Source organism: Camarhynchus parvulus, chromosome 20 (genome assembly GCF_901933205.1).
Source record: "Camarhynchus parvulus chromosome 20, STF_HiC, whole genome shotgun sequence".
Classification (NCBI taxonomy): domain Eukaryota; kingdom Metazoa; phylum Chordata; class Aves; order Passeriformes; family Thraupidae; genus Camarhynchus; species Camarhynchus parvulus.
In genome coordinates this window covers 14262500-14280669 of record NC_044590.1, presented here as the reverse complement: position 1 = coordinate 14280669, position 18170 = coordinate 14262500, and the positions used below count along the sequence as shown (strand labels likewise).

Sequence of the window (18170 nt, the reverse complement as noted above, 5' to 3'; positions counted from 1 at the left end):
TGAGACATGCAGCTTGGTGTGCTCTGGCCCCTTCTCACAGGGTAGTTCTGGTCCTGCTGCCTTGGGTGAAAGTCATGGCACAAAACAGATTCTGTGGCTGAGTTTGTTAGCAACTCTTCTGTTTGGAAATTAAAAGGAAACAGTACTGCTGTTGCAGGTAATTTTCTCCCAGTGTAAACACACTGTGGCTCAAAGGGCATGTGGCCTGGGAATACTTTTTAGCTGAAACTTCTGTTGTACTATTTTTCCTCTTCCCTCTCATCTTGGAAATAGTTTTTAGAGCTGGATAAAATGTAGTGTATTGCTAATAGGAAGTGTACTTAGAGCAGCCGTTATAACCTGGTGTGACAATTCAGCATTTCCTGTCATAATCCCTCAGGAACTCAACAGATCTCTTTTAATGTGTGTCTCAGGCAGTTTTTAGAGCATTAAGTCAGCACTGAGCTATATTGGACTGGTGTTTATTCACTACTGCAGTAGTGTGAGCTGAAGAATGTATTTGAAAGTGTTCTGAAATGAATTAATATGTATGATTGGATCTTATAGAGCACCATACAGAACCAGGGCTTTCTGCAGCTTGTGTGGTTAAGCCAGGGTCTTCTTGGTTTGTTTTTTTTTTCTTCCAGGATTGGGAATGTGGAAATATATTATCTTTTCAAATGTATTCCCAGGTTAATGTTAAATACTGTAGTCTATGTATAATTCTCATGCAACTGAAGTAATTCTTGCCCTGGAATACATTTCCCCTTTACAACAAAGTGGGAAAAAATAGATCACTTCCTCCTACTGAACTACTGTGGGGACTTGTTCTGCATGTGTCTTTGGAGGTGACAGGTCCCAAAGCCTTTCTCAGGTAGGGGTTGTTCCCCTGTCTTGTGTCTGTTCAGCAGTTATTAGTGGAACTTAGAAAAGTCAAAAATCAAAATGTTTCCTGCAAGAGTGTTGGTTCACAAACCTGCCTTTCATAAGCTTACGTTGAGGGGACTGTGTTTGCTGTAGATCACGAGCTTCTGAAGGATGTCCTAGCTAAAATCGTGGGGCTCTGAATTGTCACTCCCATTTGTGGTATACACCTGCCAGGCTTCAGTGCTGGCAATAGCAAGTCCATCCACCTTCCTGCTTGGATAAGCACGGTCAGATGCTACAGAGTAGAAAAATCCATCTGTTCCTGTGCTGAGTCACAAGCCATGAATAAGAGAGAAAGTTCTTTAGCCTTACGGTTCAGGTCCTTATGGCTCATTGTGCTGTTTCCTGACCTCATCTGGAGCCTTGCTCTCTGCAGCCCTGAGCTGGTAAAGAAGCAGAGAGAGGTGTTTGCAGTGAGTTTTGGGGAAGAGGTTATGGGGTTTTTATCAGTCTGCTTGTCCAGGGATGGCTTTTTTGTTCCTTTTACCAATGGTGAAAGATATTGTCCTGGGAATATATCTAGGGGAAAGTTACTTGAGCAGAATGAAGCCCTGTGGAAGGTAGAGTTAGCAGTGAGTGGGTTCTTGGAGATACAGAATGGGTTGCTAGAGCTGAAGAGGCATTTGTGGGGAAAAAGTTTCAATACTGCAAATTCAGCTTACATTTGGTTTCTTACCAATCGAATTCAGCACACATTTGCTTTCTTACCCAGCCAAGAGCAGATACCACTCCTGCTCTTTGAAACCAAGCTATGCAATGTGGTCACACCTCAGTGCAGCATTTCTTTACTTTTAGTTTCAATATCCATCACTGTTAAATAATTTTACCTGCAATTTTAAGCTGTAATCAAAAAAGAGCTCAGTTCATTGCTGTTTCTCAAAACTGCATTTAGAAATGTTTTCAAGAACTGTTTTTGTCTCTGAGATATTTGTGGAGGAACTCTCACACTGCCGCCCTTGCCGCCGCAGGTGAAGGTGGCGGTGGATCCCGCGGATCAGAAGCGCGCCATCAGCTCCGTGTGCAGCTACATCGTGTACCAGTGCAGCCGCCCGGCCCCGCTGCACTCGCGCGACCTGCACTCCATGATTGTGGCAGCTTTCCAGTGCCTCTGCGTCTGGCTCACGGAGCACCCCGACATGCTGGATGAGAAGGTCAGAGTCTCCCATGGACAGATTTGGAGTGCTGCATCTGAAATGCCTTTTGTGCCCAACCTGTCTGTTCTCAATACTTTAAAACAGTGTGGTTTGCTTAGCTTTCTTAAGAATTTCAAAAATAGTTTCTGTGCAAAACACTTCTGAACTTCAATTCCTGATCTTTATTTGCTGATACAGTTTTTGGCTTTAAAATTACCTTTATAGTTGTAGGAATGTCTCAATCTTTCTTCTTGCTTTGTAAAACTGGAAAAAGAGAGAAGAAAAGAAACCTGGAGAAAACCAAAAGAGAAATATACAAATGAATGTGGTATCACATAGCTACCTGCTGCAGGTAGCCATGACTCTCCTCATTTCTCAGCTCTTACCTGACTAAAGCGTTTTCTAGGCTTAACAGAATTCCTTTGATGCTAATATTTTGATAATCAGAGCTTCTTTCACCAATTTTCTGGAAACTGAGCAAAGCATATCTCGATATAAGGTGGAATTTACTTGGGAAGCTTGAGAAGAGTAGGAAATGAGAGACATGTTTTCGATTGCCTTCTGCCCTGTTGTTTAATAAAAAATGAAAAAAATTGAATGCACATTTTTATTGTCTCTTTCAGAGCCAAATTAGTGGTCTTTCTGTGTTTTTATGGATAGTAGATATATATGTATTATGTAATATTTTATTATCTTTTTAGATAGAGCATTACATATCTTTATATTTTGTTTATTCTGTAACATATAAAAATATATATATTTCGAAAAAAGAAGATTGAAAACCCACAAGCAGAACTTCATTTAAAGACGCTTTCTGCACGTGCTTTGGAGTACTGGCATGGCAGTAGGTAACTGTGATAGGATAGGTTCCCTGGATGTGGCATAGGTTATGTTTAGTCAGTTGCATAATGCTTTATTCCATTTCATTATGGTCTTTTTTATTTCAATTACCACTGTAAGGAGATAATGTTACATACTGTGTGCATTATGTACTGGACACTGAGTAGCTCATTCCTGAGTCGTGATAGTCAGATGAGAACCTTTCCCTACATTTGCAAGTATTAAAAATGCAGCTTCCCAGGTGCCTGCTCTGACAGTTGCTTTAAATTTCACATGCTATATTGCTACTCTGTAAACTCATGCTGCAATTCTTTGTGGCCAGTCTTTTCAGCTCAATGCTGGTAAATTTTACTCTGTTAGAGGACTTTGATTTTTCTCTTCACCTTTTATTCTGTATCAACACCTAATATAAGGAAGAACAAAGCCCAAGACACAGAAATCTGTCTGGTTTCTGGTGGTACAACCTGACCAATTGTGTTCAGTTTTAATCACTTATTTATTATTCTGTAGCTCAAGCCATGATATCCAAACCTTTGTTGTAGCAATCTGAATATTTTCAGCGGGTGATTTTGTTCTGCACAGCACTGGTGTGTCATATCTGTAGGTCTACTGAGTGCTGGCTTCTCCTGTAATAGATTTGTTGAAGCTTTTAGAATGTTCTTTTTTTCTCTTGGTGAATTGGATACCATGATGTATTTTACTAATGAAATACTAATGTATTTTTACTAATGATGTTGGCAATTGAAAAATTTGGAAAAGGATTTCTTGCAGCTTTCCAGGTGAGTTCATTCTTAATGTGCTTAGTAGTTAAAACTTCTGCAGTGTCCTAGAAATACATGTATTATCTCTTAAAGTATGTTTACATTTTTCTGTTGCATTCATAATAGTCCTCGTGCAATGAAATACATTGTGCGTATTTATCCATTCAGAGCACTTTTTATCATTAGAATATAAATAGATAATATAAGTACCCATCTATAAACAGAAAAAATACCAGTTCTATAGCAAACATGATCTTATTTTAGCAGTGTAGGAGTAATCCTCTGCCTTTAAATAAAGAACTCATATTACAAGCAGTGGTTTTTTTACTTAATGATATATCACTGTTTCTCTGAGGTTTTGGATGTATTCACCCAAGTGTTTCTGCTTCAGTGTGGTTCTTGTGTTTCAGGATTGTTTAAAAGAGGTCCTGGAGATTGTGGAGCTGGGCATTTCAGGGAGTAAGTCCAAAAACAGTGAACAGGAGGTCAAATACAAAGGAGATAAGGAACCAAACCCTGCATCCATGCGAGTGAAGGATGCTGCTGAAGCTACACTGACTTGGTATGTAATTTGTCAGAGCACCTTTAATGTTCAGTATTGCCTTGTCTGAGAGTGTTTAACAGGGAGTTTGCAGCTGGTGGTCCCTGATGCAACAAGAGTGTTTAAGAAATTAGGCAGAAGTTCCCTATCTTTGCCCTTTGGGCAGGGCTGTGCTCTGCCTTAGGTCTCTCCCCCTCCCTTTGCAGGTGTTTACAGAAAACAGGTCCCTCTGATCACTGTTTTCCCCTCCTGCCTCTTCTCTTCCTTGTACAGCAAAACCCAGACCCTCCTCCAGCCATGGTGTTCTGTTCCTAGCCAGGCCTCTCTTTCACTTACCCCAGTGATCCTGTCTTCCCATTTCCTCTTCTCCTCAGCCTGACAGCATATGCTGTCCCCACTCTGTTGAGGAAACTGGTAGACACTGTGACAGCAGGGAATGGCACATGCAGCACACGTATGCTGGAGCAGGATCGGATGGCTTCTTGCCCACAGCGTTGGGCTTGATTAATAAATTTGAGAGGTTCTGCTGGAAATGCAGTAACAGATAACGTGTGGGTTGGAGAAGGGAAGCACAGAGAGGAAAATTGGGATTTGCTCCAGAGAAGTTGGAAAGCACTGTGTTATGAGCTGAACAGCACAGTGGCAGACAGGACAGATTGAGGATGGGGAGGATAAATATACTTTGCAAAAGGCAATAGCTGGTTTCTTTTTTGCTCTGCTTTAGAATCCAACTGTTATGAACATTACTGTTAGTTATAACAACTGTGTAATTTCCAAGTAAAAGTTGGAAATTCCAACTACTCATTGGAATTTGTGGACAAATCCATATTGTTGCCTGAAAGTATTTATTTAGAGAGATGAAACTGTTTTCACAGTAAAGTGGAGAAGTGTGTGGGGAGGGCAATCAATAGACTTACTTTTGCTCTGGGTGTTAAGGGTGGTAACATCCTGACCTGGATTGTGTGAACTTCAGTCTGACACTGGACAACTCTGATTACTTGTTGCTGCCATAGAAATTTTCAATTTCTAGTAGTGTTAGTGAGACCCTGTACAATTTCAAAAAGGCTGTGGCTCCAAGGAGGTGGGCACTGTTGGACCCCACCTGGAGACCTTCTTCCAGGGAAGATTACACTCTGTGATAGTTGTGCTTGTGTGATCCTGGACCTTTTAGGCTGCCAACCCCTTAAAGGGTTTTAAGGTACTGTAATCTGGACTTGAAGAAAGCAAAGGCAATTTTAACTAGTGCACTGCCATGTCTGTCATGCTTGTTGATATGAAAGGGCTAAAGAATGGCTGGTTGGAGAAATAATGTTTTAAAAATGAACATAAAGCTATGGAAGGGTACAGATTCTCATGCTTTAAAGAATGCCTACAGGATGAACTTCTTTATAACCTGGGTTATAAAGCTATTAAGACAGAGTACCCTTCTTTGTAGGTTTTCATGCATGTTTTTCTGAAGGTGCTGGTTATCTTAAAACAACCTAATGGGTGAGGGCAAATGTGCCCTGATAATGTAACTGCTAGGTCAAGATACAGATGAAGAATCTGAGTGAAAGTCTGTGCTTGGGTGGAACAGTTCACCTAATCTAACATAACTCTCAACTTTTTTCTCACTTGCAGCATTATGCAGTTACTTGGAGCATTTCCTTCTCCCAGTGGTCCTGCTTCTCCTTGCAGCTTGGTGAATGAAACCACGTTAATTAAATATTCCCGTCTCCCTACCATAAACAAGCACAGCTTCCGTTACTTTGTTTTGGACAACAGTGTCATCCTGGCCATGTTGGAGCAGCCTCTAGGGAATGAACAGAGTAAGTTCAGATTTCCCATGTCCTTCTTTCTCAGGCTAAAACTTTCTGTACAGAGCTACAAAACAAAGGTACTTCAAGTGTCTCTCTCACATTTCAGGGGCTTTCCTGGCTGTGGGTGGGCACACAGAGCAGAGTGTTGCTCTGGGATGAAGTGCTGGGAATAACTTTATTGCCAGTGATAATGAAACGTGCACAAGCCTACCCAAATTGTTTATGCGCTTGTCCAAGTCTTTCAGCCAGTTAGATCACATTCTTGCTGCTGACTGCCATTGAAATAATGGGTGAAGTAATAGCATTGCGCTTTGAAACATCCTTGTTCGTACAAGAAGAAAAATCTAAGTAGTATAGGAAACTTGATAGAGAAAAGTGCTTAACATATGGTTAGTATGTCTCCTTTATGCTTGCACCATGTCTCCTTGCTGCTTGCTTTAGACCTTCTATTACTGCATATTTCTGTGGATGCTTCCAGCAGAGGTGCTTTTAGTTGCTTAGGAGTTGTTAAAACTTTCCTGTGTCTGATCCTGTTCTGTCACTGACACCTCTTGTAAAGGAGATTTGTCATAGGATGTTGCCTTTCACAGCTGAGCCTAACTCATTTCAGCCTCATCGACTTTGACCATCAAGAACTTCTATTACGAAAATCTGGTATTAAATGATGCTTTGAACAGAATAACTGATCCCCCATAAGTCTTCATGTGTCATGGTGTTGCCTAATAGAACAGATGAAAATTCTTAACATATTACTTCAGTTAAAGACTAATTTATGTTAGAGCTGATGTACATTTTCCTCGTCTGTAGATAGGATGGAGCCTAAAAACTAATCTTGAAAGCAGATATTGCACAGAACTGCATGAATTAGTGCTGAGAAGTTGAGTTGTTGTCCAGAGTGCTCTGAACATGTTGAGAATCACTGAATAGATCTTGCAAGAAGTGACAATGCTGGGAGCCATTGCCACATGTCCACCCCCAGTCTGTGTTGGAGCAAGTGTGTTTCTGACTGGAGTGGATTAGAGATTGCTAAGCAATTCTCATCCTCACGCTGCCTTTGCTAAATGTGTTGCTGTGGAATCCTGCAAAGGAATCAAAAGGAATCAAAAGTTAGATTATCTTTTCTTGCTGTGTATAACTTGCTTACAAATCCCCTTTGAATTACAAGATTAATTGCAATAATGCACAAGTACATCAGGCCAGTTCTGAGGCAGATCACAGAAGTGACTGACTGAGGAGCTGGTTTGGGTTCTCTCTGTGTTTTTGTGCTTATGTACAGGGTGTTCATAGGCTGTGCTGCACCCTGAACTTCCCAGGGAATACCGGGGAAGGAATAGAATTCTGCTAGTTACCTGATAGTGCCAGTGCGTGGTTTATGTGCACAAAAGATAAATGCAAATACCTTTAAGAAGAAAAGCTTATGATGAAGTATGATGATCTCATACAGGGTGACTAATATTGGTAGACTTTTAAATCTTGAAGGAAGACTGAAATCCCTGCAATGTTAAAACCATCATTGTGCCAATAGAAAGGCACCTCAGGACTCTGTAGTCTGACCTCCTGCTGTAGACAAGGCCAGGACTCGATTTGGACCAGGATAACACAACCTGGTGTTGCCCAAGTGGATCTTGCAAACCTGAGAGGACAACTTCTCTGTGTCCCTATTCCTTGTGGGGAAAAATTCTCTGTGATGTGGAGTCAGAATCTTCCCAGTCTTTGTTTGACCATTATCTTTTGTCCTTCCACTGTCTTTACTGCTGCTATTTGTGAGGAACTTTTGCAGAAGGTCATGGAAGCATCATGGAAATGGTGTCTCCATATGATCATTGTCTCACCTAAACAGGCAGTGACTAGACAATCTTCTTTGATTTCTTTGGAGGTATTTGGAGAAATTGTGATCTGCATGAATTTGGACGAAAGTTGATTTTAATGATGAAACTGAGCTGGCAAGTATTGAACTGGCATAGTAGACTAGCACTAGCTGCTGCAGAGAGATTTGCCTGATTTTCACCAGGAGTTTTCTTCAGGGTCAGGGAGGAATTAACTATGAAAGAAAAACCTCTACTGTCATGCCTGCATTTTCTTCTTGAATGATTACACAGTGAACTGTTTGCAGTATATGATGATGTCTTATTCTCTTTACCCATGTGCTTTGCAGATGACTCTTTCCCCTCTGTCACGGTTTTGATCCGTGGGACATCTGGAAGATTTGCGTGGGCCCAGCAACTCTGTCTTTTACCAAGAGGAGCTAAAGCAAATCAAAAGGTCTCTATCAAAGCCCGTAAAGAAATCTTTAATTAGAGATGTTCAGCAGAAATTCCACTAATGTGAGACAGCCCCCCAGAGGTGGTGATTATGCATTAAGGCTGAGCCACGGGGCCTTTAGCTGTAGGTAATGTGCCACATCTCTGGTGACTCTTTATCACTTGTGATTAATATTAACTACAGACTGTGAAAGTGCTGTTGCTTTCTCAACTTGTAGACTTGCTTAAGGGAGGGAGAGTTCTCTTTTTTTTTTTCCTGAAAGAATCTTCTGAAGTGATGGGGTAAGGTACAGTGTATTTAGTGTGTAGGCAGAGCTAGTTTTCAGGTGTCAGACCAAGAAAGCCCATGCAGCAGAGAGAGTGAGGTCTGGAGGTGTAGAATGTGGTGCTGCAGAGAGAACAGGTCTTCAAGCTACAAGGCCTGATGTTGCAAAGATGGCTGTAAACCTGCTGTGAAAAAATTATCTAGAGGAACTCTGGAACAGCTCTGGAGAGGAATGGTGGAGGAGAGATACCTCAGTCTTATTTTACAGTAAAATTTCTTACTGCGGTTGTCTAGTGGAGCATGTAGTCTTGTCATGAGAATTTCTGTCTGTGAACTTCTCCAAATCTTTAAACTCTTCTCATGACCCTCCGTAAAAGAAAGGCACTAATGTAGCTGAAATGAAGGCTTGTCAGTCTCAGCTGGCATGTTCACATTTAGGTGAATGTGGTCTCTGCAAAGCAGCCTTTGGGAAGACCATCCAGGATGTGTTTGGAGCTCTGCTATCTCTGGAGCTGAGACCCTTGGCTAAATAATCTCAGTCCAGGTGTGCTACCTGCTTCACTAAAGGGCAAGCCATGATCTGACTGCTGACCTCCTTACCAGTTTTAAGGCAACTTTTCCCACTTGAAGGCATTCAGTAACATAATTGTTAATGGTTTTGGCCTTTTGAAATGTAATCAGTAGTAAACTTACGAAACAGCACTGAAGATGCCATAAAGGTCTTGCTTGCTTGGAGCTGATGCAGCTCTAAACCTGCACCTAGATCATTTTTTGCTTTCTTTGGTAACTTGAAGTTTGGGATTACGTAATGACAGTATAGAACATGATGTAGTAGCAATGTCAAAATTGCATCATGATCCATGATGCAAGTCCTTTGGCTATTCTGGCAATGCATCTCCTGACCCACAGCATTGCTGCTGTCTTTGAGGCCTTGGCTTGTGTTCATCACAGTCAGGAGGGTTCAAATGGAGCTTCTCAAATACTGGCAGCTTTCTCTGAATACAGTTAGAGTGGGCTGAAAATAAGATGTTGCTATGTAAGCTTACTTTTTGTGGGGGGGGGAGGTTTGCAACTGTTTACAGGCTAGATGCTTAGCAGGGTTCATAGATTTCAAAATGGGCAGTTGTGTCTTTTTAAAATTTAGTCATATTTTCAATACAAGTCTATTAGTTTAAAGTATTTCATGTTTTTTAATAATGCTGCTCACTAATAGATTATTGTAGTTTTGGTGGGGAGGGAAAATGTTTTTCATCTGTTATGTCTATTGATGCAATACATTGAATGTAAAAACAACCTTTTTTTTGTCAGACGTTTGTACCAGAACCTAGACCAGCTCCTAAAAATGATGTTGGGTTGAAACACAGTGTGAAACAACGCCCTTTTCCTGAAGAAGTGGACAAGATTCCATTTGTGAAAGCTGACTTGAGCATTCCAGATTTACATGAAATTGTGAATCAGGAAGTAAGTATCTGTCTCTGACTTGATTTTGTTCTTGGGGTTTTGGTTTGTTCATGAGTTGTGCAGTTATGTCTCAGTGTAAATAGTTTTGCTCTTTGGCTTATCCAATTTCATATTAATAGAATAATAACCTCTGAAAATTAGTTAGATCTGTGCATTTCTCCAAGAAGATGCCAGTGCTTTGGTTGTGTTATTTGGGAGACACTGCTCAACATGTTTTATTACTGATCCTAATATCCTGGTACTGTAGGAAACAATGACTTGCATTCTTCTGGGGAAATGGAAGGGTCTTTTTTGAGACCTTTCTGGGGGAAGAAAAGAGTGCATGTCTCATATTTTAAAGTTTCACACGCTCTAATTTGTTTTAGTTTCTGTCCTCTTGAATAGGAGAAGCCGTAGCTGATATTGGATATTCACAGAGCTTTCCTATGCCAACAGGTGTTAAGGTGCTCACTTTGCAGTGTTGCAAGGTCTTTTTGAAAGTGTTTTAGTAACCATTCTGATGGTGGACTGCTGCTGTAGAGCTTTCTTAAGTGATGGAATTGTTTTCTTAGTGGATATTTGTAATTTTGGTGACATCAGCAGTTCATGCAATGTTTTCCAGCTTGAAGAGCGCCATGAGAAGCTGAGGAATGGCATGGCTCAGCAGATTGTCTTTGAGACTTCCATAGATCAGAGAAGTGAAGAGGAGTGGCAGAAGAAGAGCTTTCCTGATCCCATCACGGAGTGTAAGCCCCCGCCGCCAGCACAGGAGTTCCAGACAGCACGTCTGTTCCTCTCTCACTTCGGGTTCCTCTCGTTAGAGGCATTGAAGGTGATCTGATACCTCTTGGTGTTGTGCAGTTCCTCCAGTTCCCATGTGATCTGGCTTGACAAAAGGAGAAATAAGTTTTGTTAGTGGAAGATATATGTACTTCCAACTACTGTTCAGCTGCAATCTAATCAAATCAAGTGATAGAATCCAGTATTCCAGGATTCAGAGCAAGGTTGTGAAAGGCTGGGCCTCAAGCTGATATGCTCTGAATAGGTGTCTGTTTTTAGTGGGTGCATAAGCCATCACACTCGGATGTTCACACTTAAAATCATTGTTACAGCTTGAGTTAGGTTTTGGGATGGTCCTTGAAGACTCTCTGAAGGATAACTGCCATAGAAGTTTTGCTTCAGAGGTGGTTGTGCTGAGGTGGTTTAATCATACATAAACACTTGGTACATAGTAGATGTAGAGGTTTGTTTTTAAAATTAAAATAATTATTTTTAGAGGTGATCCATATTCTTAATTTGAAATTCTGCCTCTTACCTGTGGAGTCTCCCTTGTATTTGTTGTTTTTCCTTCCAGAAAGCTGTCAGGAGTAGACTATAGAGTGTTTGCAAAAATGATGTCTGAAAGTGCTCAGTATATTACATATCACTGGTATTTAAGTTAATCTGAAACTGCACGTGCAACTGCGTGCATAGCTGTGATATTCTGAAAGCATCTGCTGTTTTTGTTGTGTGCTCTTCTTGAGCAAAATATTATATCTCTCACTGGCAAAGTACCACTTTTATTTCATGAGAGTGGAATGCAATGAATTGTCAGCCTGTTATGCTTGCTGTTACTCATTTACAGTGACAAGATTATATTGCATCAGAAGTCCCTGTATAATTTTGCTCTTAGAGAAGGGAAGCTGTCTTTTTATATTTTAATGGATTGCCATTGAAGCCATAAAGACCTTTCAATTAGTAGATGGGTTTTTAAGCTGTTGAACTCTGTCTATTGGGCAGGAACCTACTAACAGTCGTCTACCTCCTCACCTGATTGCACTTGACTCTGCTCTTCCTGGGTTTTTTGATGACCTTGGCTACTTGGATTTGTTACCGTGTCGTCCTTTTGATACTGTTTTCATTTTCTACATGAAGGCAGGCCAGAAAACTAGCCAGGAGGTAAGTGAAAGTGTAGAGTGCCAACTAGCCTATATTGTCCGGTTTCTAGTAGTTTCCAAGTGAGTAAAGCATCAGTGCTGGTGATTAGAGTGGAGTGTCAGAACCAGTGGGAGCTACAAGTCACTGCATACTCCCTTCATCTGTAGGTTAAAGTACGTTGCTCACACTTAGGATTATTGTAACAAATTACTGTATTTTAAAATATAGATAAGAGATATATTATAATATTAATAGTATTTTTATTATCTGTTCTGTCCTTATTGTCCTTATTTGTAGAGTTCAAAGATTCAGATCAGAAAGGCATTTCAGCTTTGTTGGCTCAGCTTGCAGGGAAGGTTGCAGTTTGTTCCAGCAATGAGCAATGTCAAGGTAGTTTGGTTTCATTCTAATGCTAAACACATATTAAAGGAATGAAAAACTTTCTGCAAGTAAGGAAGTATTATTGCATTGTAAGTCTTTATGCTATAATATTTAGATTCAAAGGCGATTAGGTTAATCAGGTTAATTTGTGCAAATCTAAATTGGGACTTCTTTGTGACCTAGAAACATGCTAAGAGGGTTAATGGGCTCATTAGGAAAGGATGTTTCTCTGTTTCTCTAGTACCTTCTCATTCCATTCATAACTCTGGTAGTAAAGAGTAGAAGCGTGGCTTCCATAATAAATCTTTGTGCCAACTCCTTGTGTCACTGTGAATGCAGAGTTGGCAGAACACTGCAGCACCTTCTGCTTTGATGTGGGGGACAGTTTTTGAAACCAGGATCATCTGTCTGTGAGTGTTCAAATTGTCATTCAGAGTAGCCAGTGCAGAATCTTTTCATCTGCAAAGTGAGCGATGAAACAAGATATGCTAGGTCTGCCTTTGAGTTGAGACATGCACTTGCTGAACTAGCAGAATGTTTATATGCTCTTATGGAGCTCTTATGTCTTCCAGTCCACACTTATCCTGACTTTTTCTGAAGCACACCTATGGTTTCAATGTGCTCAGTAATGAGGATTAATAATATTTCAATGCAGTGTGTCCAGTCACTGCTGAACACTGTATGAGGCATGAGGATGGAGTGTCAGGACTATGTGGCTACACAAAGCCTCCAGCCTGAAAGCTTTCCTTTCAGCACCCATCCCTACAATTTCTGCTTTGTTGGAGCCTGTGTCCCAGTGTTCTGCCCCTGCACAAGCCAAAATGATTGCTGCCTCTGCCACAAAACAAATTCCTGCATGGCCTGGAAAGAATTAATGGATTGTTTGTTCCACCAAACCCAGTGGTTCTGGTATCCAAATCACACGTGTCCTTGTGTGCTGTTTGGTGAAGGGCTCAACTCTCACTTAGTCATAATGAGATAAAAATTGCCTTAACATGTGGAAACATCCCAGATCTCTGTCAGAAGTAGAATTAAAGTTCAAGTGTGATGTTTGGATTAAAGTACAGTGTGATGTTTGATTAAAGTGCACACTCAATGCTACTGAAAATTGTTTTGGAAAGTCTGTTTCATACTTCAATGGGCTGTGATACCTGCCCTTTAAAGCAGTCTGTGTCATGTACAGGTGAGTAATGAGGAAAATATCACCTCAAATTTTAACTTGGTCTAATAGTGAAAACTATCTAGAAAACTCTTGTGTTACCTTTGGTGCAAATGCAGGTTCTGCACTGAGTACTCAGTGTTTTTTCTGATGGGTGCTTGAGTCTCAATTACCATTTCCAGCCATTTAATTCACTGGTTTACAGGCTTTGACAATGCTGGCAGAAAGCCAAGTTTATTGAATAGGACAAGGGCAAACAGGGTAAGGGGATCCTGAGGAGCAGGGAGTAATGTCCATGTAGAAAGTCTGGGGTTCCAGGCTTGTTCTGTAGCTATATTTGGGCAAAACCAAGTTGGTGACAAAAAATTAATTTAAAAGCTGGGGAGGAAGAGACTTGTTTCCTGCTTTTGTATCAACATGGTGCTGCTGGTGGTTTCAGATCCTGAAGAACATGGAGTCTTCCAGAATTGTTCAGCCTCACTTCCTGGAGTTCTTGCTGTCTCTTGGCTGGTCTGTTGATGTTGGGAAGCACCCTGGGTGGACTGGTCATGTCTCAACAAGCTGGTCAATCAACAGCTGCAGTGATGAAGAGGGACCTGAACAAGGTAAGACATAGTAAATGTCCTTTGTAGTAAATTAAAATGTTTAGGCTCCTTTAGAAGACAATTTTTGTGCTCCTGTGTACCTATCTGAAAACTGGCATGCTTTTTTTCAGCGGTTGGTTTTTTTTGGTGGGGTTTTTTTGGTGGCTTTTTTTGTTGTTGTTGTTGTTCTTTGATTTTGGGCTTTTTGTTTTTGGGGTTTTTGTTTGGTTGGTTTTTTTGATTAATGATGTTTGCTAGAAAGAAATGTAAATATTAATGAAGCTTCCAGTCAGAGTGAGCAAAACTAATGTCTGTATGTTGTTGGGAGGAAGTAGCCTCAGCAAAGGAAATACCTCTGGGCTATATTTCTTAAGATTTGAAGAAGTCTTTAATATATAATTCCAAACCAGTATTCAGGTGAAATCTGTTGCAGATTGTTCTGTGTGTTGGCAAATAGGCTTGAAATACAGTGTGATTTTTTTTTTTGTGTGTGTTCTCTAAGTAGATTAAAATGAAATATTGACTCAAGCTGCTGTTTATAGGTCCTGGAGGTGTTGGAACCCCACATGGCTCTCTGTTTTGCTTCTTTGGCTCGCTTTTTTTCCACTAGAGCAACTCCTACCCTGAGCTTGTCATACACCACCCTCTCCCTGTTCTGTCACCCTAAATGATCCTCAGGAATGTGAGCTGCTATCTCAGGATGGGAAACTGGGGTTGAGTTAGCTTCTCCCTTGGACAACTTGATCAGATCCTCTAGGAATTGGTAGTATCTGGGCTGGTTTCAGTGTCGCTGCTCCGAGGCCCAGACCTGTTCTGGTTGATCTCTAGAGCCACAGCCTATGGTTGGCCACCCAAAGGCAGTGGCAAGGCTGGTGCAGCTTGTTCACCATCCTTGACCTGATATTGGTATCAGATGTGACGCTATTACAGCTGCAGGTGCTTAAGTAGCGCTTGCTCTGCTGTCCATTCACTGTGTGTTAGGAGTGCCCTTCACCTGTATCTGCAGCCAGCTGGAGGCTTCTCCCTTAAGTTATGGAATAAAAGTACAAACCACAGAAGGCTGGAAGTGTTCAGGAGAGGTTAGAGTACAGAGGCGTTGCTTTCTCTAAGCAAGTCAGGATGGATTCCAGAATGGCCAGGTCTGGATTTAATTTTGCTTTAAGGACAGAATCAGGCTGTACTTTCTCAGAGGCAGAGCCCTCTGACCTCCCTTTGCAGTGGCTGTGTCAGAACAACTGCAGAAGGCAGGTCCCTGAATTAGCAAGAGACCTGGTTTGATGGGACTTTTCAGCTCAAATTTTTTCAGCCATTTGAATGAAAACACAGACCACTAAATAACTGAATTAATTCAATCCATTCAGGGAAGAAGGAAACAGAAAAAGCATTCAGAAATGGAAGGGAGGAAGGGCAGGTTACTTCTAATCTGGTTCTGCTGGTGAATGGGCTGCAGCACAGGTCCGATAAGGAGCAGCTGAGGGAGCTGGGAGGGCTCAGCCTGGAGAAAAGGAAGCTCAGGAGAGACCTTCTTGCTGTCTACAACTCCCTGAAAAGCATTGTAGCCAGGTCAGGGTCAGTATCCCAGGTAATGAATGGCACAATGAATGGAATGACACAATGAGAGGAAATAGCCTCAGTGCAGGTTTAAATTGGCTGTTAGGGACAATTTCTTTATGGAAGGGGTAGTCAGGCACTAGCACAGGCTGCCCAGGACACTGGTGGAGTCACCATCCCTGGAGGGATTTAAAAGCTGTGCAGGTGTGGGACTTGGGGACATGGGATAGTGGTGAGTTTGGCAGTGCTGAGCTAACAGTTGTACTCAATGATCTCCAACCTCAATGATTCTGTGAGTCTAAAATAGCTTCTGGTGAGATGTGGTTAAAATAATTTCATGGGAATGTTTCCCTGCAGACCCCCCAAAACCAAAGAAATTCCTAAAGAGATGGTTTAAGTTGTGGTGCTGCTCCTTGGGAGCCTGTGCACTGGAGATGTGGGAATCTTTTCCTGATGCTGAAGAATGGCTTGGAGTCTTCAACACATCTCTGGCCACTTCTCTGTCAGTATGCTGAATTTCACTGCTCCAGGGGCTTTGCTGAGACAGCTATCCCAGGAACCCTTCTGTAAACTGGATCAGAGAAACAATTCATTTTAAAGTCCTTGCTAGACTTCCTGGAGGTGACATGGGGAAGGAAGAGGGGGGAGGGAAGTTCTTTCTCTGCTCTGACAGCCTGTATTGGTCAGTTGTGGTGAGGGAATCAGTGGGGACTGAAAATGAGGACCTTTCTTGCATTGATTAGTAACAGATCTTTTTCTAACTCTGCTTGACAGAGAAAAGACTGAGGAGAGCCTGTAGAAACTGGCTTGGAGTTCTAGAATAGTATCAGACTCAAGTGATAAATGTTAAGAATCCTTTGGAAATTGAATGACTAAGTGCATGATGTTGCTGGACAGAATGCTCAGAAATAGATAGTAGATGTATTCTTTTGGCAGATGTGCTTACTAGAGTACTAGGAAATAAAGAATCCAGTACATTGGAAATGTGTTCAAAATGAAGCCATTCCCAACCCAAAATGCCTTTTCCTTCAAGATAGTAAAAATTTTTATCTGAGAAAGGTTGTTAGCCATGAGATTTGACTCCTTTCATTTTAAAATGAGATTTGCATGATTTCTTCTCATTGACTGCACCTTGTATTTTGAGATCATTTCTGATGCAGTGTTAAGAAGTAGAGTTTCCTTCTGGCTGAACTTTCCTTTTCTGCTCATTTCAGATGATCTTATTATCTCAGAAGATGTTGGGGCAAGTATCTTCAATGGGCAGAAGAAGGTGCTGTATTATGCAGATGCCCTGACAGAAATTGCCTTTGTTGTCCCATCACCAGTGGAATCCCTGAGTAAGATCTGTCTGTACATGCTCTATACAAAAATGAAACCAACAGTTTTTTTGTTTGAGAACTCTTTCAGAAGCAAAACCTAAATCAATTAACTAAGTAGCGTGTTTAGCAAGATCCTTGTCATAAGGGTGTGGACGTTTAAATTACAGCATTCTGATCCTTAAACTCCTTCCAGATGTGGCATCTGCTCTGTACTTTTCTCTGTAGATGTCCAGGCATGCACAGCAGTTTTGTTGTTGCCAGGGTGCTTTAGGTTGGACATGTGGTTCACCATTAACTGGTGATGCCTATTTTTTTTTTCCTTTCCTGTCAGTGATGTGCTCCTGCAGCACATACCAGGAGTGTTTGTACCACTGCTAAATAGAAAAGCAACAGCTTTCATGGCATTCTTGGAATGCTAAAAGTTACCTGGAATAAAATATGGTGTAGCCATAGGAAGGAGGAGACTATTCTATAGGAAATTGCTGGGATGTGTGTAAGCCCATAGGGAGTGCTTTATTGGCAGTCTGTTTCTGGAATAACAGGCAGTTATCTCCTAACTTATCTTCCTGCTTATGAGGACTATATTGACTTGACCATACATTTATGCATGTCTAGTTGCAAAAGCCTTACATTTTTTAGTATCAAAACCTTATATATGATGGCAGCTTAATTTTTTTGGTGGAAGAATAGACAAAACCCATCTTTTTTTTCTTCTGACTTACAGCTGATTCACTGGAAAGCAGTGTTTCTGACCAAGAAAGTGACTCCAACATGGATCTGCTGCCAGGAATATTGAAGCAGCAGCCTCTGACCCTTGAACTCTTCCCCAATCATACAGACAATCTTAATCCCTCCCAGCGGGTAAGGCAAAACTTGCATTAAAAAATGGTGCTCTTTTTTTTTTTTTTTTTTTTCTTTCAAGAAGCATGCTGGCAATGCTCAGAATTTTTGATCATCTATGATTTAGTTTCCTGGTGTGTAGAGCTACTTCTTTCTTGTCATTAATCTTTGATATCTGCTTTGGTCCTGCCTCTACAGTAGGAGCTAGCAAGATTGCATTACTTGAATATAGCACTTAGACATGCTAAGTGGTAATACTCTGCATCCTGAAATCTTGAAATGCATGCAGGGAAGAGTATGTGCAGTATTTACAGAGTAATTCATCCTCACATCCGTGCTTGGAAACTGGGGATGGATAGATATGAACACTTTTCTTACCTACCCTGTTACAGTGTCAGTTGTGTCTGAAGTACCAGAACTTGCTTTTCTACAGTAACAAAGCAGAAAACCATGAACTGTTGTATCTGTAAGCG

The 18170-nt window shown here is 41.2% G+C and overlaps 1 protein-coding gene across 1 annotated transcript in view; it reads left to right on the top strand.

Annotated features, from left to right (window-relative positions):
- RALGAPB (Ral GTPase activating protein non-catalytic beta subunit) overlaps positions 1 to 18170 on the top strand; it is a 70215-nt gene that overhangs the window by 36138 nt on the left and 15907 nt on the right. Inside the window, exons 17-26 of the mRNA XM_030963179.1 lie at positions 1875 to 2057; positions 4051 to 4202; positions 5802 to 5989; positions 8136 to 8242; positions 9815 to 9967; positions 10569 to 10778; positions 11726 to 11884; positions 13843 to 14008; positions 16753 to 16875; positions 17582 to 17718. Of these exons, the coding sequence (XP_030819039.1) occupies positions 1875 to 2057; positions 4051 to 4202; positions 5802 to 5989; positions 8136 to 8242; positions 9815 to 9967; positions 10569 to 10778; positions 11726 to 11884; positions 13843 to 14008; positions 16753 to 16875; positions 17582 to 17718 (1578 nt within the window). The remainder of the gene's footprint in view (positions 1 to 1874; positions 2058 to 4050; positions 4203 to 5801; positions 5990 to 8135; positions 8243 to 9814; positions 9968 to 10568; positions 10779 to 11725; positions 11885 to 13842; positions 14009 to 16752; positions 16876 to 17581; positions 17719 to 18170) is intronic.